Raw genomic sequence first — 21,973 nt, 5'->3', positions numbered from 1 at the left:
ATCATCAAGCTGCTCATATCCAGCTGGCATATCAGATTGCCCCCTTGTCAGTCTTGACTCATCTGTGCGTGGCCCACAGCTGCCTGCAGGGACACCATTCGTGAATCCTGGGCTAGTGCCCGGGGAACTTTCTGGAATCCCAGCTGCTGTCTGAGAACATGGGGGTGGGAGGGGTGGGGTGAAGTTTTAGGTCCCTGAAGCCCTCCACCAGGGGTGTCTGGCTGTGCTGCTCCTGGCCTGTGACTTCTCAGGCCTCGGTTACCATGTCTACAAAATGGGAACAACAAATCATAACTGAGTGAGACTGACCCAGAGATTAGATGACATGTACGAACAGGCCCAGCTATGTCCATTTTTGCTCATCATCATTCCCAAAGCACAAGGGCCTGGCACACAGTAGTAGGTACTTAGTACAGGTCAGTGGAATGAATGAATTGAGACTTAGAACAGAAGAACTGGGGCGTGGGAGCATGGTGTAAGGAGGGCTGGGAATACTGAAATCCAGCCAAGTTGCCTTTGCAGCATTTTGCTACCCGAAGGAAGGGGAAGGGCATGGGGTTCCACAGAGAAAAGGTGGGTATGGGGAAGAGGGGAGAGGTATCTGCATCTGCCCCTCTCCTGGGCAGACCACCATTCTGGAGAGAATGGAGCAGAAGCAGGAAAGAAGAAGCAGGAGAGGGCCCAGGGATTCACTCAACCTGTCCTGTCCAACTAAGGGTGATAATAAAAGTGTTCAGGGCTTCCCTGGGGGCGCAGTGGTTCAGAGTCCGCCTGCCGATGCAGGGGACACGGGTTTGTGCCCTGGTCTGGGAAGATCCCACAAGCCGCGCAGCGGCTGGGCCCGTGAGCCATGGCCGCTGAGCCTGCGCGTCCGGAGCCTGTGCTCCACAACGGGAGAAGCCACAACAGTGAGAGGCCTGCGTACCACAAAAAAATAACTAAATAAAATTTAAAAATAAGATAAAAAGTGTTCATATCGAGATATTACTATAGGCCAGACATGTGCCAACCACCTTACCTCTGCATTTTGTGTTATTTATATCTTATAACAACCCCCATGAAGACATTATTCCTGTTCTACACAAGCGGGAACTGAGGCTCAGCCAAGCTAAATGGGCAGAGGTGAAACAGCTAGTAAGGTGCAGAGCTGGGATTTGAAGGCTGGGCTATCCTAGGGGTATTCAAGCCTCAGTTTGCTCCTTCTGGGCAGCCAAGCTCAGCCCAGACAACTGAGAGGACCAGGAGTTGGGAACGGGGGTGTTTCAAGGTCATGTCCTAGTATGGTTCCCTGGGCCCCTGGCCATACCAATGCTTGTGGTGGGTCTGGCCTGTTGAAGAATGCTTGGAGCCTGAGTGGCCCAATGTGGATGCAGTTCCCTTGGCAATGAGGAAACATTGCTGAGGTCAAGAGCTTAGATTATCAGAGGGGAAACCCAGCCCTAATTCCTTGCATGGCTCCCTGCTTGGAAGCACTACAGCTACCCCCCACACCCACCCTCTGTTGGACATCCAGGGGCTCTTGTCAGCAGCAAGGTCATGTGTAAGGTGGTTAGGAGGGGCCATAAGCAGCCCAGCAGCGTTCCTGATGGGAAGTAGTTTGCTGGCTCTTAAGACTTTCGTTCCTTTTGTTTTGTTGTTTTTTAATTTTTTGGCCGTGCCCCATGGCATGGGGGATCTTAGTTCCCCAATTGGGGATCGAACCCGTGCCCCATGCACAGGAAGCGCAAAGTCTTAACCACTGGACCACCAGGGAAGTCCCAAGACTTTCGTTCTTTGACAGAAGGCTCAACCCATGACTCCCTCTTCCCTCTGGATCTCGTCCAGGAAGCTAGAGTCAACATGGGATTGCCCAGGCCTCCAAGACCCCCCAGGCCATGTGAAGAACACAAATAGATAGATCACCCCTCAGTCCAGGCCTTGCCTAAATTTGAGGACCTCAAGCACCAGAGGGGCCTGCATGAACCCTCTTAACATTTACCTAGCCAGGCCCTCCTCATTCCAAGGCCCTCTCAGATGTTGCCAAGGAAACTGATGCAGCAGTCAGAGAGACCTGACCCAGGTCTCCATGACAACCTACAACAGCCCACTAGGATCCATCCCTCCGTGATGTCACCTGAGCCCTGAATGGGTGCCCCCCACCCCCACCACACTCATCACAATCATACGTCACTCTAATAGCGAGTCCCTCTCACAAAGTACCTCACAGCATGCCTGTTCCCAGTCTCCACACACCCCAAACACGAGCAAGGCAGTTTACAGCTGGCCACCATGAGGCTGGGAGGGAGGCAAGACCCAGGAGCCTGGAGGCAGATTCAGGACTAGAACCCAAGCCTCCCCATTACATCGCCTCCCCTCTGTGCCCCAGCACCCTCCCTGGGTTGAGGAGGGGCTGATCTCTGGGTAGTGGTAGCACCAAGTGGTGGCTAAACCCCCACCCCGCTGACCCCATCCCTACTCTACAACTATGCCGCTTCTGAATGGGAGTCTGAACCTCCAGGCCCTGTGTGTGCCCTGAACTGCAGGCGCAGACTGAGACTAAAGGGAAGGAAGGAGACATTGCAGACTCTTAGAGTGGCTGCAGCTGGACCTGACCCTGGTCTAGTCCCACCCCTATCCACTCCTGCTGGCATCTGACACCTGTCTGCCAGGATTTCCCCAACTTTGGGCAACCTCCAGGCCAGGAGCAGAATGACCAGGGCCAGGTATTTTTAGCAGGGTTACTAGCAGCTGCCTGGAGGGTGCTGAGGGGGAGGTGGTGCTGACTTCATCCTTTTCCTTCTCTGGGCCTGTATTCCCTCCCCAAGGTTCAAGCTGCCCCTCTACCTGCACCACACTGCCAGGGCCTCCCTTCCTTGCCCCCTCCCCCAAACAGCTCTCCAAGGGCCCCCAGGGGCTCAGGTGTCACTAGCCCTCATCCTGAAGGGCAGGCTCATCAGGTGGAATCTTCAACTGCCAAGGGCAGGGATGAGAGTGGGAAGGACCTGGTGCTGAGGCTAGAAGCCTGGATTTAGGGCCCCTAAATTCTAGCTCAGATACCAGCGGGTGGGGAATGGGTGACATGGGCAGTGAAGGGTGAAGTCTGTCCGACCTGTAACTGGTCTGCTTGCTTGGGCGACAGGCCAGGACTGGGAGAGAGGGAAAGGAGAAATCACTTTTAAAGGGCCAGACCTCAATTCTTCCCTAGTGGGGACTTGGCTCACTTGGCTGGTCGGGGCTTTCCCCCTGGCTCCCCCACCCCTCCCGTGGTGGCACCCTCCATCTCCATCGCCCTCCTCCGCACCATTCACGTGCTCCCTTTCCTTCTCCCTTTTCCCTCCTTACCTGCCTCCCCTCCCCCTGCCCTCGCCCCCCCCCCCCGCCACACACACACACACACACACACTCAGTCACACACACACACTCAGACCGGGCTGTTGTCTGCGGAGTCTGTCCCTGCCCCGCCCTGGCGGGTGAGGCGGGGGCTGGGTGGGTGTGAGGTCCTAGGAGGAGGGCGGGGGATCCCCCTCGGGAGAGGGGGACGGACACGTCAGCCCCCGGACAGCGCAGCCCGGGGCGAGCGCGGGGGTGGCGGCGGGGGCGGGCAGAGGCTTAAATAGGCGGCTCTGGAGCCCGGACCCAGTGCGGACCGAGAAGGCAGCGGCTGCGACAGCGTCGAGTGTCCGAGCCTGGGTCTGCGAGTGGATTGTATCCGAGCCCGGGACCTACCTAGTCCTGACCGTGTCCGTGTGTGAGTGGGTGAGTGTGTCCTGGCAGAGCGGGGTGGGGGTGGTCTCACCGTCTAGGATGAACGAGTCAGGAGGATGGGTCACAAGTCAGGGCGCAAGGACCTTCTGCGGCATGTCCTGGGCCCCGAGCATCTTTCTTGACCCGTGGTCGGGCAGGCGCGTCCCGGGTCCAGCTTCCCACTCCATCTCCACCGCGGCTCACGCGGCCATCTGGATTCCCGTTCCCCAGACGGTGTCCGACGCGATGACTCTGAACGGCGGCGGCAGCGGAGCGGGCGGGAGCCGCGGTGGGGGCCGCGAGCGCGAGCGCCGTCGGGGCAGCACACCCTGGGGCCCGGCGCCCCCGCTGCACCGCCGGAGCATGCCTGTGGACGAGCGCGACCTGCAGGCGGCGCTGGCTCCGGGAGCTCTGACAACGGCCGAGGCCGGGCCTGGGGCCCAGGGTCCGAGGCTGGACTGGCCCGAGGGCTCCTCCGACTCGCTCAGCTCAGGAGGCAGCGATTCGGACGAGAGCGTTTACAAGGTGCTGCTGCTGGGGGCGCCTGGCGTCGGCAAGAGCGCTCTGGCGCGCATCTTCGGTGGCGTAGAGGACGGGCCTGAAGCAGAGGCCGCAGGTGAGGGGCTGGGAGGGACTGCTCAGGGGAGGGGCGAGCACAGGGGTAGGACTGGGAGCTAAAGGACTGGGGACCAGGATTAAGAGCAGCAGATAACAACGGGATTCTGAAGGCACTTTGAGAATCTGCCTCTACCTACCCCTTTCACAGGTGGGGAAACTAAGGAAGAAGGTACCCCAGCCCTTAGTAGAGAAAGAAGTGCTTAGAGTAGAAGGCCCAGGGCATACGATTAATTACTCTGTAGTCTGGGGACAGGATATCCCTCCCTGCCAGGACTGGCAAGAACCCAGCCAGAGGGAGTTTCTAGGAGAGGAGTCCTAGGTAACCAAGGTCCCCAGGGGTTGTCTGTTCTAACTCAGGCCACTGTGGTCAGAACCACGCTGGGTCTCAGGCAACAGGAGGGCAGGGAGCACAGGAGTGGCTACCCAGGACATTGCTAGCTTGCGGATGGGGTGCCTAGGTGGGGGCCAGGCACACCGTGCCCTCCAACCCCCCCACTTCTCAGCCCTGTCACTTCTGTTGCTACGTAGCAGCCATCAGTGGAGGAGGAGGTTAGGAGGGCCCTGGGGAGGAGTTGAAGGGTGTGGCCAGAACAGGAAACCTGGTGTATTGGAGGAGGGGGGCTCTTGGCAGCCAGCAGGTAACCTGACTACTGGTCTCCTGCCTAGGGCACACGTATGATCGCTCCATCATGGTGGATGGAGAAGAGGCAGCGCTCATGGTCTATGACATTTGGGATCAGGTAAGATGCAGGCTGAGACCAGGGCAGGGTGGGAGGGGTGAGCTGGGGGTAGGGACCTGCCGGGAGTGACAGCCTTGTAGCTGGGGCGTGAGGACTATTGGGTAAATATGTGTCTGTGTTCCCTAGGATGGGGGCCGCTGGCTACCTGGCCACTGCATGGCCATGGGAGATGCATACGTCATCGTGTATTCAGTGACGGACAAGGACAGCTTTGAGAAGGCCTCAGAGCTTCGGGTCCAGCTGCGGAGGGCGCGGCAGACAGACGACGTGCCCATCATCCTAGTGGGCAACAAGAGCGACCTGGTGCGCTCTCGTGAGGTCTCCTTGGATGGTGAGCAGGGAGTGGGTCAGAAAGGGAGGGAGATCCTAGCTGGGCTGTGGTCCACTCAGTCTTGACTCAGCTTGAGTCCCTGGGGACCATCAGTGGCTAAAAATGTTTAGGAAGAAAACTCAGGGAGGCGGGGAGAGCTTCTGCCCTCCCACAGGACTCCCAAAGACCTGAGTGCTGGGGCAAGGACCAAATGAGCTAGGGGAGGTGAAGGCTGCTGGACGCTGAGCTGGGCCACCTCAGAGCCCTCCTTTTCTGTCTTCTTTGTCCCTGGCCTGGCATATGAGGGGTGAGGAGAGTGCAGGGAATCAGGCCAGGAGTTCAGAGCCTGGATTCCAGGCCAGGGCCAGTCTCAGCGTAGTCTTGCCCTTGGGGAGCACCCCCCTCTTGGGCTCAGCATCATCCTCTGTGGCCCCCAGACCTGAGCCCTGCAGAGGAACCAACTGCGACTTGGTGATGTCCCCCCTATTCTACCCATCATTCATCATGATATAACATCAAGCCATAAAACACTAAGCTGTTCAACAAAGTTTTCATTTTGTTGACTACTACAGCACTTCCATTTAAATATCAAACTTCAAATTATTTCACTAAATGAGTCTCCTCTTGTGGGCCTTTGTGAGCTCCTTAAACGTGGGTACGCTCTGCCAATTGGGTGACCCAGTGATGCCTGGGCCCCTGTGTACCGGAGCTGGGGTTGTGTTTCTGGGGAAGACCCAGGGATGTGGTAGCTGCCATGGGGTGGCCAGGGTTTGAGTGGGCTTCTCATCCCCCCCACCCTTTGTTTATTGACGTGTGCCTGTCCCCACCCACACCAGAGGGCCGGGCCTGTGCCGTCGTCTTCGACTGCAAGTTTATTGAGACGTCGGCTGCGCTGCACCACAATGTCCAGGCGCTGTTTGAGGGTGTCGTGCGCCAGATACGCCTGCGCAGGGACAGCAAAGAGGCCAACGCACGTCGGCAAGCAGGTACTCGGCGGCGAGAGAGCCTTGGCAAGAAGGCGAAGCGCTTCCTGGGCCGCATCGTCGCTCGAAACAGCCGCAAGATGGCCTTGCGTGCCAAGTCCAAGTCCTGCCATGACCTCTCCGTGCTCTAGGCCCTGGGGCACTCACTGTATTGTGCAGACAGATGGGCAGATTGGTGGGCTGGCCCAGCCAACCGCCCAAGGTGCCCCAGGCCTGGCTTAGACTCTGGGTATCCCCCACCTCATGGTCATGGACAGAGAGACAGTGCTGCCCAGGGAGGTGGCTCCCAGTGGCCGTCAAGGGCTGGGCCCACAGAGATGCCTGTGCAGGCCCATGTGCGTCCCACGCAGCAGCCTGAGCCCAGCCTGTGGAGCAGGCCCATGAGTGGGGAGAGGACTCCGCCTTTCTCTACACCCGTGGTGTGCATGCCCTGGAGGGAGGCTGTTCTGTGCAGTGGCTATTTGTTTACATGCAGATTTTTGTAATAAAGACTATTTCCTGATAGGTCAGGGCTGTTGACTCTGTGTTTCCTTTGATTCGGGGGCTGCAGGAGCAGGAAGGGTTCCTGAAGTTGAGGAACCTACAAGGCTGGTTCCTGAAGCCGCCCCACGCTAGTGTGTGGCCTTGACTATTCTAATGTTTGGGCCCAGATATAGCCAGCTGGGTCAGAGGGGCAGGTGTGGGTGGGGGCCTGGTTGGGGAGTCCAAGCAGCAGGAAGAGACATGAATCCCACCCAGCCTGTTATCCAGATTCTTCTGAGCTGGAGCCTGGCATTGCCTAGCTGATCAAAGGCTCAGTTACCCCACTGTACGTAAGGGAAATTGAGGCTGCCCGAGGAACCACGTCCCGCCCCCGGTGTCATGGCCAAACAAGAACCCTGGGTCTGGCTCCTGGGTGGGTGTCTCTGCCCTGCTCACTCCTGAGGGGCTGGAAATCTGCTGAGGTGGAGTGGCTGTGGAAGACTTCTGAGACTCCCTGGCTGGAGAAGGAGGCAGCTGGTTTGTTAAGGCTGGGATGAGGAAGGCACACTCAGGCGGACTTGAGTCCGCATGCCTCCCCACCTCCCGGCTGAGGCTGGGCTACTGGGAAGGGAGTGGGAGGTGGAGAACAGGGAGGGTTCACTGTTCTCCCCGCTGTGAGTGGCCAGGCCAGAGCATCCCATGCTTGGCATCGGCTAATGTGGGAGCAGGTCCCTGGAGCCCTCCCTGCCTGGAAGGAGAGGCCTTGCATTTGTGCATAAATGTGTGCACGTGTTCGCTGACAGCTGGAGGTGTGCATCTCCCCACCACCCACACCTGGGAAGGGGCGCCTTCTGGGCATAGGTGCCTGCTAGGAGTTTGCCCGCATCATTTCAGGAGGGAGCATCCCCATTCAGCAATGGCGGACAGGGGACAGAAGCACTTGCCCGAGGCCACACGGGCAGAAGTGGCTGAGTGGGGACTGGTATATGTCTGCCCACCTTGGGAGACCAGAAGCAGCCTGGGACAAGGCTGGGGACAGTTTCTGAGAAGGTTTCAGGCCAGGGTCCATACATTTCTTTTTTAATTTATTTTTATTTTTATTTTAATACAGCAGTTTCTTATTAGTTATCCATTTTTATACATATTAGTGTATATATGTCAATTCCAATCTCCCAATTCATCCCAACACCTTCCCCACCCCCGCTTCCCCCCTTGGTATCCATACGTTTGTTCTCTACATCTGGGTCTCAATTTCTGCCTTGCAAACGGGTTCATCTGTACCATTTTTCTAGATTCCACATATATGCGTTAATATATGATATTTGTTTTTCTCTTTCTGACTTACTTCACTCTGTATGACAGTCTCTAGGTCCATCCACATCTCTACAAATGACCCAGTTTCGTTCCTTTTTTGGCTGAGTAATATTCCATTGTATATATGTACCACATCTTCTTTATCCATTCGTCTGTCGATGGGCATTTAGGTTGTTTCCATGACCTGGCTATTGTAAATAGTGCTGCAATGAACATTGGGGTACATGTGTCTTTTTGAATTATGGTTTTCTCTGGCTATATGCCCAGTAGTGGGATTGCTGGGTCATATGGTAATTCTATTTTTAGTTTTTTAGGGAACCTCCATACTGTTCTCCATAGTGGTTGTATCAGTTGACATTCCCACCAACAGTGCAAGAGGGTTCCCTTTTCTCCACACCCTCTCCAGCATTTGCTGTTTGTAGATTTTGTGATGATGCCCATTCTAACCGGTGTGAGGTGATACCCCATTGTAGTTTTGATTTGCATTTCTCTAATAATTAGTGATGTTGAGCAGCTTTTCATGTGCTTCCTGGCCATCTGTATGTCTTCTCTTCTTTGGACAAATGTCTATTTAGGTCTTCTGCCCGTTTTTTTGATTGGGTTGTTTGTTTTTTTAATGTTGAGCTGCATGAGCTGTTTATATATTTTGGAGAGTAATCCTTTGTTGATTCATTTGCAAATATTTTCTCCCATTCTGAGGGTTGTCTTTTCATCTCATTTATAGTTTCCTTTGCTTTGCAAAAGCTTTGAAGTTTCATTAGGTCCCATTTGTTTATTTTTGTTTTTATTTCCAGTACTCTAGGAGGTGAGTCAAAAAAGATCTTGCTGTGATTTATGTCAAAGATTGTTCTTCCTGTGTTTTCCTCTAAGAGTTTTATAGTGTCCGGTCTTACATTTAGGTCTTTAATCCATTTTGAGTTTATTTTTGTGTATGGTGTTAGGAAGTGTTCTAATTTCATTCTTTTACATGTAGCTGTCCTGTTTTCCCAGCACCACTTATTGAAGAGACCATCCATTTCTTCATTAGTCAATTTTTTTCACTCCACAGACTCCTGGGAACCCTCAAAACCTGGTTAGAACTCTGATGGCAGTTTTTCAATAGCAGAAGGAGGTTTGAGGGCTGTTCCTCAGGTGTGAGATCCCCGTGACTAACCCACATGCCCCCTAGGGCAACATTAACTGCTCCGAGCTGCTGCTGCTCCCCACTCCCAATCCCAACATACTTCGAGGCATGTGGCAGGCATGGTTTTGTCAGAGTAGGTGAAGGTTCTGAGGCCTGAAAAAGAATACAGACCTTCCTAGCTCTGCCACTTATTGGCTGTTGACACTGGGCAAGCCACTCAACCTCTCTGTGCCTCAGTGTGTGACATGGGGATGATGCCTTCTTCAGAATGGAGTGGGTAGAATAATGAAGTTATGTGCTTAGAGCAGTGCCAGGCACATAGTAGGAGCTTAACGCATGTGAGACTCCTTCAATATCTGCATGCTGCACCACTCCAGGATGGGGTGCCCAAGTGACACTGAGGCAGGCACTCAGCTTGTGACAGACAAAGCTGGGGTGAGCTGAGGAGTCCTGATCCAGCTTTCCAGCCTAAGAGAATCTAACCAGATATGCAGTGGGAAGGACTTGGGGGAAACCATGGGAGAGACTGGAGACCAGGGTCCCTGACCTTTCCCACCCTCCCCCCTCCATCCCAGACTCCCAGGCCCAGACGCTTCTCCTGACTACTTGGCTGCCCTCATTGGGGGCAGGGCCCCTGGTCAGGCCTGCAATTCCCTCAAGGTCACCTGAGCTGGCTCAGTCTTTTCTCTCCTTCTCAGAAGCACAAGACAGTACATTTCCCAGCCCTGTCGGTGTCCAGGGGCTCGTGTGAGCACTTAGGGAGGCTCAGGGGATCTCACAGGCTGCTGTCCCCCCACCCCACCCCCTGGTCCCACTGGTGGGTGGTGTGGAGCCCTAAGTATCCAGTTCAGGTAATGCACTGCTCCCCTATCCTGCACGTGCCACCTCTAGCTCCTTATCTTAGTTCCACAAGCCAGCTGGGAGCTGCCAGGGCCGGGTAAGGGCCAGATCATCACTGGGTCCCTGATTCTTGCTCTGGAGGGCCTCCCAGTCTGATGAAAGAGGCAGCCAGTGACAACCTGGTGTCCTCTCTGTGTTGATAGAGATAGCACTTGTCATGGGGGCGTGGTTGGGGGCCAGATATTCCCACAGGAGAACGCTGAACAAGCCTGGGAGTCGAGGGAAGAGTTCCTGGGAGAGGGGAATATTTGAGCTGAGTACTGAAGCCGGAGCAAGTGCTTAGCAGACAGATGAAGGGGTGGGAAGGGCATTCCAGACAAAAGGAACAGAGTGGGCCAAGGTAGAGCTGCAGATGCTGGTGCACAGTGGGGAGAAGTGGGAGAGAGTCTGGAGCCACAGAAAAAAAAGTCGTGTCCAAACCCAGAGGGCTGAGAAGTATCCACTGGGCCGTGTAGGGGTGGGACAAGCGCCAGGTCGATGATCTCCCCACCCCCTGGGGACGGCGGTCATGGATGCTGAGCAGCCCCCAGCTTTCCAAAGTCAATGAGTAACTTGGGGGGCTGGGCAGGGCCAGGCCTGCTGCTGTGGGCCCAGTGGTGTTTTCCACTCCTGAGCGAGCATGGCTGGCCCGCCTACCTGCTCAAGTGTCCGCCCTGCCCTGTTCCACCCGGTCCGGCCTGGCCAGCACTCCCTGTAGAAAGAGTTCTCTCACCTGGCGGCTAGACCAAGGAAGCCAACCTCAGGCACCGGCGGGTGAGGGTCTGGGAGTGGAGGGTGGGCAGGGCTGAGGCTGGTGTTGGTGGTGGGGGAAGGAGAAACACTGCCCTGTCGTCCAGGGAAGAGTTCCCGGGACTGGTTGGCGTGGCTGTCTGTGCTCTGTGTGCCCAGCTCCGCGCTAAGTGCTGGAAAATGCTGAGACGAGGGCAGGGCTCCTGCCCCGCAGGGACTCCCCCATGGCTGAAGGCTGGCAGTGGGTGGTAGAACAGTCCTGCAGACCCTGAACCACGAGTCCTCTGTTCCAGGAGGAGTTCTCCTGTGGTCAAGTCTTCCGTGACCTTGGTCGGGCTCTGCCCTTCAGGCCTTGCCTGTAATGTGAGGCGACCACAGGAAGTGGCCCTTAGAGTCATCAGGGTCTTTCGAGCTTCAAACTTTTGTGACTTGGGGTGCTTCTGGGAAATGACCACTTTGGGATCTACGAGCTGGGGAGGCCATGGGGAGAAGGAGACAAAGGTCTGGAGGTGAAACTCCCATGGAGACCCTTGTGGGCACAAGAATGAAGAAATGCAGGGCAGCTGGGCCTGGGGGTCTTGATGGGCCTGGCCAAGGAGCTGGACACTACCCTGCAGGCAATGGGGAGCGGCAGGCCCTTAAAAGGGGAGGAAGAGGAGGCCAGTCTGGCGTGAGGGCCCTCTGGCTATGTGTATGCAGTGGGCTCAGGCAGGGGACAAGGGCGGGGGCAGTGTCCAAGTGGGGGGAAGGGGGAGGGGCAGCTCTGAGAGTTGCTGGTCCAGCTGAAAAAGGAAGGACCGTTGTACCCCATGGGGCCTGGGGAAGCCACGACCCCGGGGCTGAGGGGGAATGAGGGGAGGAATACTTTCTAGAGAGAGGAACCCTCTTGCCCACCGATCTGGGCTGGATCCTTACTCCCATGTCCCTCAGGCCCATCCTGACCATGGTTCCTGCCTGGCTGCGTCTACTTTGCCTCTTCATCCCCCAGGTGAGCTGGGCCCTTCTCCTCACCCTCAGATCCTGGCTTTGGTTGGTACCCTCGCCCCCTACTCTACCTGGACCAGTTGCACTGACTGTGGATGGTAGTGTTTGGGGGATGGTGATGAGAGCTGGCTACAGGCCTGCTGTGGGGTCAGGAGGTCAAAGGCCAGCAGGTGGATGGGCTAAGGTATGGCCAGGCCCAGGATAGGGGCAGAATTCCCCTTCCCTGTCAGGTCCCGGCACTCACGGCGGGAAGGTACAGCTTGCTGACGTGGTGAGAATCCTCCCACAGGCTTTTCCCGGGGCCCAGCCTGCAGAGGTGTATGTGGACGTCCCGGAAAACTACGGTGGAAATTTCCCTTTGTACTTGACCAAGGTGAGCCTGAGAGCTGCGTGGGCTGCCCTCCCCCCAAGTCCTGCTTCCCCTACCTCCAGCACTCCTTTCTCTTTCTTGCTCTGGCTTTCTTTCAACCCTGCTTTCGAGACAGTATGTGGTGCAGCGTGAATGACTAATAAGATTTTAATCCCAGAAGAAAGTAGAGCTTTAAGTTTAAGGATGAAGTAATGGAGGGGGGTTTTCAAACTTTAGAAAGTAGGGCACGGCGTATAGAGAGCATCAGGCACAGAGGAAAGAGCTCTGGCTTTGAATTTCCACCCCGTTCCTTACTGGCTTTGTGACCTCAGGCAAGTGCCAATGCTCTCTAAGCCTCGGTTTCCCCACATATAAAATGGGGCCATAGGATGGAGGAGGCATCCTCCAGGCCCAGCGCCCACTCCCTTCACCTCTGTTCTCTCCTCGCCAGCTACCGCTGCCCCATAAGGAGACTGAGGGCCAGATTGTTCTGTCAGGAGACTCAGGCGTGGCAGCTGAGGGTCCCTTTGCTGTGGACCCAGAGTCTGGCTTCCTGCTGGTGACCAGGGCCCTGGACCGGGAGGAACAGGCAGAGTACCAGCTACAGGTACGACTGGGCCAGGGGTAGGAGAAAGCCACCAAGGCAAGGTGGGGCACTGACTACCCTTCCCTGCCAGGTCACCCTGGAGACAGAGGATGGACGTGTCTTGTGGGGCCCACAGCATGTGCTTGTGCATGTGAAGGATGAGAATGACCAGGTGCCCCATTTCTCCCAGGCCATCTACAAAGTTCAGCTGAGCCAGGGCACCAGGCCTGGTGAGTGCCCAAAGCAGCCATCTCACAGCAAGGTCAGGTGGCCACTGATGGGAGAACAGAGAGTAAAGAGATGGCCATAGAGTTGGCATAGGGACAGGGCAGTCAAGGTCCAAGTCACCCCCTCCCATTTCTGTCCCATCCTGCACCCCCCTACCGCACTGAGGGTCCACAGGTGAGTTCCATCTACTCTTGGCCTCAGTTTGCTCATCTATGAAGTGGGGTGAAGAGCCATGGCTCACCTTCAGAATCCTGATAGGATGATGAATACAGAAGGAAGACCCAGGGAGAGATAAAGGAAGCTTGGCAGACTCTCCCCACCCCTTCACCCCTAATGGTGAACCCTCTCCACACACACCAGGTGTCCCCTTCTTCTTCCTTGAGGCTTCGGACGGGGATGCGCCAGGCACAGCCAACTCGGATCTTCGATTCCACATCCTGAACCAGGCCCCATCCCAGCCTTCCGCAGATATGTTCCAGCTGGAGCCTCAGCTGGGGGGTCTGGCTCTCAGCCCCCAGGGTGAGCCTGAGCTGGTGTGAAGAAGGGGGAGGGTTGGGAAAAGATGGGGAAGGTTGCATCTGAGCTGTAGGATGGGTTGGAGCTTGAGAGATAAAGCAGGAGGAAAAAGTATTCCAGCTGGAGAGAGCAGCAAGGCAAGAACATGGGGGGAGGCAGGACCATGCATGGAGAGTTAAGGGATGGTGTGGATAGCAGTGCCTCAACCCTACTTTCTGCAGACTTGGGCCTAAGAGGCAAGGATAGGAGAGACCTGAGGGGTTGTGGCCCAGGACACTGCTGGGAGACCTTGGGACTGATGGCAGGAGAGACATGGACCTGGGAGTTCAGACCAGAGGCACAGGTCGGGGAAGGAAAGAAAAGCCAATCACACACCCACTCAGCCAGCCACCCATTCATCCATCTGCCACGCAAACATACCTACAGTCCATCTATCCAACTGTCCATCCACATGCCCAAAACCCCATCTTTCTACCCTCTCAAACCCCCATCCATCCACCTAGTCAACTGTCCATTTATCCAACCGGTCATTCACTCATCTACCTATCCACCCGTTTACCGCCCCCCCATCCTGGTCATCCACCTATCCAGTCTATCAACCATTCATTGTGTGGGCAGATGTGGAAGTGATTTTGCAAACCGTCAAGTCCTGGTCGGATGCTCACAATGGTGCTAAAGGTCTCTCTCATCCATTGGCCAAGACAGTATGCTGAACACCTGACATATGCTTGGCTTTGTGTTTGGTACCAGGATGCACTGGCCCCCTGCTCAGCTGACCACCCTGCCCCTTCTAGGGAGCACCAGCCTAGATCAGGCTCTGGAGGGGCCATACCAGCTGTTGGTACAGGTCAAGGACATGGGTGACCAGGCCTCTGGCCACCAGGCCACAGCCACCATAGATGTCTCCATAGTAGAAAACACCTGGGTGCCCCTAGATCCTGTCCACCTGGCAGAGAATCTCCAAGTTCCGTACCCACACCACATTGCCCAGGTGAGTAAGTGGCTGTTAGCAGCTGAAATAACCCCATGGATGGTGCAGCTGGATCTGAGTCTCGTGGAGATTTGGGAGGGGGGGTCTGGGGCTCCACTTGACCCCTGTTCCTCCCCTACCTATTTTCCTCCCTCCACTGTCCCCATCAGTTCTCAAGATGGAGTGAGCGTATCAGGCCCTGGGACCAGGCCCTTAGCTTCTCACCTGCTATCCTCTGGCAGGCGTGGCTCTGTGCTCTGACCTCCTGAGCTGAGCCCAGGCTTCCTCAGCAGAACAGCTGCCACCTCCTTGTGCCACGGGGATTGTCACCCAGGCCAGGAATGTCTCAGGCTCCTCGAGGAATGCCCTGGGGTCAGGCCCAGCCTGAGAGAGCAGAGAACAAAACAACCTGGTCATTCAGGCACTTTGGGCAAGATCCAGGCTTGGACCAGGGCAAGGCCACCGTGGAGTTGTCCCAAGTGCCCCGAAAGAAAAGGACCCTACCTGAACTCCAGAGAGGGCAGCAACTTGCCTGGGGTCACAAAACAGTTGGGGCCCAGGCTCCCTACCCAGGAACAGTTGGAATATAAGGGCTGACATGGGCTATTCCTGCCCCTCGTCCTGGGAGCCCTCATTCTGTGTCCCCCTCCCAGGTACATTGGAGTGGGGGGGATGTACATTATCACCTGGAGAGCCAGCCCCTTGGACCCTTTGATGTGGACAAGGAGGGGAAACTCTACGTGACCAGGGAGCTGGACCGAGAAGCCCAGGCTGAGGTGAGGTGAGGGGGAAGCCAGGAGGACAGGCTGAGGGGTGCTTGGTCCCCGTCCAGTGGGCTTCTGGGGGTGTCACATCCCCCACAGGCACTGAGGCAGAAGAGCTGGAGCTGGCCACCAGAAGGGAACCCAGACCCAGGCCAGGCTGGAGCTGCCCCTGGCCTTCATCTGAAGCCCTCCACTGCCCACTATAGTACCTGCTCCGGGTGCGGGCTCAGAATACCCGCGGTGAGGACTACGCCGCCGAACCTCTGGAGCTGCATGTGGTGGTGATGGATGAGAATGACAACATGCCTGTCTGCCCCCCACGAGGCCCCGCAATCAGCATTCCTGAACTCAGCCCCCCAGGTGGACTATGGGCCTTGTCAAGGGGTGGGGGAGGGGTTAAGTCCCTGTGAACGATCCCATCTTGCTCTCCTCTGGGATGGGACCAGCCTCAGGTCCCTATATCAATGTCTCACCCCCAACACATACACACGCACACACACACACACACACACACACACACACAAAGAAGAGTAGGTGAGGTAAGGCCTCGGGGCCTGGCTGTGTTCCCATCCACGTGGGTGTTGTCTTTGCAGGCACCAAGGTGACTAAGCTTTCGGTAGAGGATGCAGATGCCCCCGGTTCCCCCAATTCCCACATTGTGTACCGGCTGCTGAGCCCTGAGCCCGAGAAGGGGGCAGAGGGGAGAGCTCTCGAGCTGGACTCCACCTCGGGCAGTGTGACCCTGGGGGCTGCCCCCCTCCAAGCTGGCCAGAACATCTTGCTTCAGGTGCTGGTCATTGACCTGGGAGGAGCAGAGGGCGGTAAGTGCCCTGAAGGTGACCAGGGTTCCCTGACCCCTCAGTCCCCACCCTGGCCTCCCCAACATGCCCCCCCCTGCCTCAGGCCTCAGCAGCACCTGTGAGGTTGCGGTCACGATCACAGACATCAATGACCACGCCCCCGAGTTCACCACTTCCCAGGTAAGCAGGAACGGGGAGGACACCTTGAGAAGGTGCTAACCGGGGGGCTCATGGCCCCTCCCCGTCTCTCCAGATGGAGCCCCTAAGCCTCCCTGAGGACACAGAGCCTGGGACTCTGGTGACCACACTCATGGCGACCGACGCCGACCTTGAGCCTGCCTTCCGCCTCATGGGCTTTGCCATTGAGGCAGGGGATGTGGAGGGAACCTTCGGCCTGGATTGGGAGCCAGGCTCTGGTCGTGTCCAGCTGCGACTCCTCAGGGTAAGGGGCTAGGGGTGGGGGAGTGGCGCACACATACACACATTCATGCACAGGGTGCCAAGCCGTGGCCCACACAGTGACCCGGGCCCCACTGGTTCCAGAACCTCAGCTACGAGGCAGCTCCAAGTCACAAGTTGGTGGTGGTGGTGCGGAGCGTGGCAGAGCCGGTGGGGCCAGACCCAGGCCCTGGAGCCACAGTCACCGTGACTGTGCTGGTGGAAAGGGTGGTGCCACCCCCTCAGTTGGACCAGGAGAGCTACGAGGCCAGTGTCCCAGTCAGCACCCCCGCTGGCTCCCTCCTGCTGACCATCCGGCCCTCAGACCCCATGAGCAGTCCCCTCAGGTGAGCCAAAAGCCCAGCCCCTTAGCTGGGCTGGACTACCCCTGCTCCCTCGGGATGATCCCAGGGCCTCAGAGGGAACTCACATTATCTACAGCCTGTAATGTTCCTCAGACCATGGTCAATGTGAAGGTTGTGACTCCTGGTGGGGACCAGTGCTGGATGGAGAGGGTGTTTGGACCCCGTGAGATCTCAGATGATGCTGCCCCGTCCTGTCCTGGACCAGGCCCTCTTCCAGCCACCCACCCAGACTACAGCACTGGGTGCTGTTCCCAGGCTCTGGCTCTATCCGGCCCCTTTGTGGGCTGACCTGGGAATAGTGGAATTGAGTCAGGCCCCCCAGGCTCTGAGAGTCCCTCCCTCAGCCACAGTATCTGTGGTTTAAGCCCTGCCCCCCAACGAGTCCCTTAAGCTGGAGAGAGATCACGGGCACTGCTGCTGCCCTCAAGTCACAAAGGGCATGTGGAACTTGGGCAGATCACATGACCCAGAAGGTCTCTGGGCAAGACCCCATATGTGGTCCCTGCCTCCCTGCCCCATCTTCTTTGGCCCTCAGATTCTCCCTGGTCAATGACTCAGAGGGCTGGCTCTGCATAGAGGAGGTCTCCGGGGAGGTGCACATAGCCCGGGCCCTGCAGGGTGCCCAGCCTGGGGACATGTACACAGTGCTCGTGGAGGCCCAGGATGCAGGTATGGCCAGGCTGTGGTGGGGGCCTCTGGGAAGGTGAGAAAACCTAAGACAGACAGGCAGGGCCAAGCTTCCTCCCCAGCGCCCTTGCTGGCACCCGCTCTGCTCCAGGCAGGAGGGGTGAGCAAGGGGCTGCGGCCTGGCCTCTGCCTCCCCTCTCAGACCACCCTTCCCTCCAGACACCTGCCACCCCCCACCCTCAGCCCCGGAGGACCTCTCAGGCTGTCAGCTTCAGACACAGGCTGGGAGCACAGGGTGTGGGACTGGGGGGTGGGGAGGGAGGGCCAGTGGCTCTCCTGGGGCAGGCATGCCAGGAAGTGAGCCTGGATGGGACGCTGGGGCCAGGTGCGGAGGACTCTGAATGCCATTTTGACAGGAGGAAGAGCTGGCCCAAGGGTGGGTCCCTCAGGAAGGCAGGTTTCAGCTCTGAGCTGGGCTGTCCTGTGACAGGGGTGAGCTCATCTATAGTCAGGGCATTTCCACATTGTTGGGCCCCGGCACCAGGGGCCAGGGTGGGGTGGGGGGACAGTGAGAACCAGCTTGGCATCCAGAACGTCACAGAAAGGCCTGGCAGCTGTTTGGATAGTGAAGGGGGTGAAGTGCATTGTGAGGAAGAGAAAGGGGATGGAGAGGAGGGGGTCGAGGGGAGGGAGGGGGCGTGGGAGGGGACTCACAGGGCGAGACTGATGGGCTGTGGGGAAGGGGACCAGGCCAGGGACTCTGAATTCACCCCACCCCCAGAAGGGCCCAGGCCAGCTCAGCACTACCTCCTCTGCAGATGAGCCCACACTGAGCACCTCTGCGACCCTCGTGATCCACTTCCTGAAGGCCCTTTCTGCCCCAAGCCCGACTCTGGCTCCTGTGCCCTCCCGCCACCTCTGCACGCCCCGCCAGGACCGTGGCGTGGTTGTCGGTGGACCCAGAGGGGACCCTGACCTGGCCGTCGGACATGGTCCCTACAGCTTTGCCCTTGGCCCCAACCCCACGGCGCAGCGGGATTGGCGCCTCCGGGCTCTCAATGGTGTGTAGTGGGGGAAGCAGGGAGGCTGTGGCCAAGGTGGGGAGTGGGTGGCGCTTGGAAGTGAGATGCTGTGGGGCTGGGCCTCGGGGAGCGGGCTAGTGACTGATCGCTGCTTATGGTCCCAACAGGGTCCCATGCCTACCTCACCCTGGGCCTGCATTGGGTGGAGCCACGCGAACACGTAGTCCCCATAGTTGTCAGCCACCATGACCAGGTGTGGCAGATCCAGGTCCGAGGTGAGGCCGGGCTGGGGTGCAGCCAAGGTCAGGGGCCTGTAGTTCCTGAGGGAACCCCTGGGATGCAGGGGGAGGAGCTGGGCAACACGTCTACGGGCTCATAAGGACAGCATATGCCTGTGCACACCTGCAGGTGTGTGGCTGGGCGCACAGACTGCAGTGCACGCAGGCACGTGCACAGAGGAGCTTGCATCCCCCTGCCACACCCATGAACACAGCGTATGCACCAAAACCCACATACTGGCCAGCTGGGCTGGGCTGAGGGCTCTGAGGAGCTGGGGAGCCCGCCTCCACTGCCCTTACCTTCCTCCCCTGCCTCTCCCCAGTGATCGTGTGTCGCTGCAATGTGGAGGGGCAGTGCATGCGCAAGGTGGGCCGCATGAAGGGCATGCCCACGAAGCTGTCAGCGGTGGGCATCCTCGTGGGCACCCTGATAGCAATAGGTAATGGAGGTTGGGCTCCTGTGTGGGGGAGGGCAATGGTGGCTGGAGCCACAGCCTCCGGATAGACAGTGCCCCGTCCCACGGTGTCCCCACAGGGATGGAGAAGGAGCCCCCAGCTCTTCTAGTCATTACGCTGTTGCCTCCTGTTGTCATAATCAAGGTCATCCTCACTGATAACAGCATTTACTGTTACTGCTACGCATTAACTGTGTATCAGGCCTTATGCCAAGCATAGGATTATTGCGTTGAATCCTCCCTACAACCCTGTGGTGCTGGCATTTCCCCATTTTCCAGATGAGGTCACTGATGCTCAGAGAGGTTAAGTGATTTGTCTGAGGTCACACAGCCAGGGTGTGGCAGAGCCCAGCTCTTTCCAGCCTAACTCTTTCAGTCCAAGCCTCCCTCTCTATCCCCTTTGTTTCTTTAGCCCCCTAAATTTTTTTCCTGGCTGGTTTTCTTGGCTGGTTCTAGCACGTTGCTACAGTGGGCCTTTCTCTCAGAGGTCCGTGGGAACAACTCACTGGCTCCCAGATGATCCCCACCCAAACTGTTCCCCAGAGAAAGGGACCTTGGAGGCTGGGGTGTTCTGGCCCTGGTGAGGGCTGAGCAGGCCAAGCAGTCAGGCTCCTTCAGGCACCACAACCACAGAGTCATACCCAGCCCAGCCTTGGGGATGCTGTCCAGGAAACTTTGCTTCCTTATTAAATCAATACCAATAGCAAGGAGTCCCTAGTGATAGACAAGTCCTATGGCCCTTTCGGAGGGCTGATCTATCCCTCTCCGGCCCCTCAGGCATCTTCCTCATCCTCATCTTCACCCACTTGACCCTGGCGAGGAAGAAGGACCTAGATCAGCCAGTAGACAGTGTGCCCCTGAAGGCGGCGGTTTAAATGGTCCAGGCAGCCCCTGCTGGGAACTTGGCCTCTGGCTCCATCTGAATCCACTGGGAGATGGCCCAGCACTCCAGATCCACGAGGGCCAGGACAGGGCAGAAGCCCCTTCACCTGCCCTAGGGTGGAGGCAACATCACCAGACTTATCTGCAGAGCCTGCACACTGACTAAATGGGCTGCCCATGGGAGCACTTCATATGGCTCATGTTTGTCCAATAATAAAGCCTCGGAGAACTGGGCATGGGTCCTAAAGGACTGTGGGCCCGTGTCCAGGTGTCCATGTGCGTGTGTGCATTATCCATGTCCACCTGCCCTTTCATCCCTTCCCCATCTCCTGCTGCACAGAAAGGGTGTGGGGGCTTGAGGGATGAGCCTGGGGTCCCCTGCAGGGAAAGACACAGGGGCATCATATGGGTTCTTGGTGAGATCTTGAGGCTAGAGCAAGGTGAGTCATTTCTGCGGGCACTCGGAGAACACTGGCTGCAGGTCCTGCATGAGTTAACTGTCCAGGTGATGGTTGAGGAGGGTGTCCCTGAGAGTGTCATTTCTGTGTTTGCCTGGATAGCATCTTTGCTCTGGGGGGTGCACCTTGTGAGTCCATGTCCTGTACTCATGTGTGAGCATACTCGTGTCCCTGTATATGAGTCACCTGCACACAGGGGTGGGCAGAGGTCCCTCTGTCTCAGGAGGCGTCTGGGTAGGAATCGTGAGGGCCTGGGTAGGAATCCTCAGGGGCTGGATCCCATGGGGCTGGAACAGGAGAGGTGAGGCTGGGGATCGGTCTCCCTGTCCCCATGCTGGCCCCAAGGCACCTTCGGGTTTTACACACAGGCTGGGAGTGCATGGGGAGTCTGCAAAAAGAGAAGGGGGAATTATTCAGATGGACACCACCGGGGTGGAATAGGAACCTCGTGGCTCACCCTGCCCTTGCCTCAGGTGAACCCCTTCCCCTGGCCAAAGATTAAGCCATGGCCCTGGTGCTAAGCCCTGACCACATCTCCAGGCTGACCTCTAATCCCTGACCCTTGACTGACCCCAGACACATGCTGATCCCCCATGCTTTCATCCCAACGGTCTCTGGGGAGCCAGGGTGGGACTTGTTGTCCCAGGCACCCTGAGCTGATGATGGTAAATCACGGGGAAGGGAGAAAAACAACCTCGTTGGGGCCCAGGCCCTATTTTTAGGAGATAATCTCTTCACTCCTGGCAGATTCTGTGGGATGGAGGCCAAGCCCAGCCAAGAGAGATGGGGCAGGCACCCTGGCTGGCCTGGGGGAGCGTGGGAAACTCAGCCTGGATCCCCAGCCCAGGGAGAGACCTGAGGCTGATCCCAGCCACTCTGGGCCCAGGTCCCCTCTCCCCACCCACACCCCCATCCGCCACGGGAAGCTCTGCTGACTACTGTGGTCCAAGCAGAGCTTCCTGCCCCTCTCCTAGGATCCCCTGCTTGGCCTGTACCCACTCAGAAGTCTTCAGGGTGCAAAGTTCTTCGAAAGCAGATCTCATCTAATCTTTCTGTCAACCTATGAGGGCAGGCTTATTGGCCCCATTTTCCCTTGAAGGTCAGGGAGATTAGGGCTGCAGCTGGGAGTCTTAGAAGCAAGGCACAAGGTGAGACCGTCTGCTCAAGGTTTATCTGACCTCTCCAGCGGTGTCCACAGCCTTCAGCTGGGCTCTGCTCCCATGAGATCCCCCAGAAGAGCCTTAGAGATCACCCAGGCCAGCAACTTGTAATCAAGTTGGAAAAGTAAATCACAAAGAGGTGGGGAGACCTCCCCAAGTTCATCCAGCTGGTGGGATGCAGCACCAGAG

The 21,973-nt window shown here is 57.3% G+C and overlaps 2 protein-coding genes across 5 annotated transcripts; both read left to right on the top strand.

The window, feature by feature from the left end:
- The first annotated feature begins 3,633 nt into the window (after window positions 1-3,633).
- RRAD (RRAD, Ras related glycolysis inhibitor and calcium channel regulator) lies at window positions 3,634-6,869 on the top strand. Its single transcript, XM_060083285.1, has 5 exons — window positions 3,634-3,735; window positions 3,955-4,339; window positions 5,008-5,081; window positions 5,208-5,412; window positions 6,228-6,869. The coding sequence occupies exons 2-5, from the start codon at window positions 3,970-3,972 to the stop codon at window positions 6,503-6,505; spliced, it is 927 nt and encodes a 308-aa protein (XP_059939268.1). The 5' UTR covers window positions 3,634-3,735; window positions 3,955-3,969; the 3' UTR covers window positions 6,506-6,869.
- Window positions 6,870-11,845: 4,976 nt separating this feature from the next.
- Window positions 11,846-20,159, top strand: CDH16 (cadherin 16). 4 transcript variants are annotated; one of them, XM_060084494.1, is made up of 17 exons: window positions 11,846-11,890; window positions 12,176-12,259; window positions 12,687-12,842; window positions 12,913-13,051; window positions 13,410-13,568; window positions 14,360-14,556; window positions 15,189-15,311; window positions 15,506-15,659; window positions 15,893-16,120; window positions 16,203-16,279; window positions 16,353-16,541; window positions 16,643-16,884; window positions 17,438-17,567; window positions 18,464-18,590; window positions 18,719-18,826; window positions 19,153-19,269; window positions 20,062-20,159. In XM_060084494.1, the coding sequence occupies exons 1-17, from the start codon at window positions 11,846-11,848 to the stop codon at window positions 20,157-20,159; spliced, it is 2,373 nt and encodes a 790-aa protein (XP_059940477.1). The 4 variants fall into 4 exon arrangements, with proteins under 4 accessions (XP_059940477.1, XP_059940475.1, XP_059940476.1 ...); XM_060084492.1 differs by having other exon boundaries at window positions 17,438-17,571; window positions 18,348-18,590; XM_060084493.1 differs by having other exon boundaries at window positions 17,438-17,584; window positions 18,415-18,590.
- The last annotated feature ends 1,814 nt before the right edge of the window (window positions 20,160-21,973 follow it).

Source organism: Mesoplodon densirostris, chromosome 19, assembly GCF_025265405.1.
Source record: "Mesoplodon densirostris isolate mMesDen1 chromosome 19, mMesDen1 primary haplotype, whole genome shotgun sequence".
In the NCBI taxonomy this organism is placed as follows: domain Eukaryota; kingdom Metazoa; phylum Chordata; class Mammalia; order Artiodactyla; family Ziphiidae; genus Mesoplodon; species Mesoplodon densirostris.
The sequence above is the reverse complement of the archived record's forward strand: the minus strand, read 5'-3'. Positions and strand labels throughout refer to the sequence as shown.

What these genes read in the sequence shown, in the direction of transcription:
- RRAD (XM_060083285.1), top strand. Translation starts at nt 3,970, where the DNA reads ATGACTCTGAACGGCGGCGGCAGCGGAGCGGGCGGGAGCCGCGGTGGG. An exon ending in GCCTGAAGCAGAGGCCGCAG is followed by an intron (nt 4,340 to 5,007) that starts GTGAGGGGCTGG and finishes TCTCCTGCCTAG; the next exon opens with GGCACACGTATGATCGCTCC. An exon ending in TCGTGAGGTCTCCTTGGATG is followed by an intron (nt 5,413 to 6,227) that starts GTGAGCAGGGAG and finishes CACCCACACCAG; the next exon opens with AGGGCCGGGCCTGTGCCGTC.
- CDH16 (XM_060084492.1), top strand. Translation starts at nt 11,846, where the DNA reads ATGGTTCCTGCCTGGCTGCGTCTACTTTGCCTCTTCATCCCCCAG. An exon ending in ACCCACACCACATTGCCCAG is followed by an intron (nt 14,557 to 15,188) that starts GTGAGTAAGTGG and finishes TCCCCCTCCCAG; the next exon opens with GTACATTGGAGTGGGGGGGA. An exon ending in CCGAGTTCACCACTTCCCAG is followed by an intron (nt 16,280 to 16,352) that starts GTAAGCAGGAAC and finishes CCGTCTCTCCAG; the next exon opens with ATGGAGCCCCTAAGCCTCCC.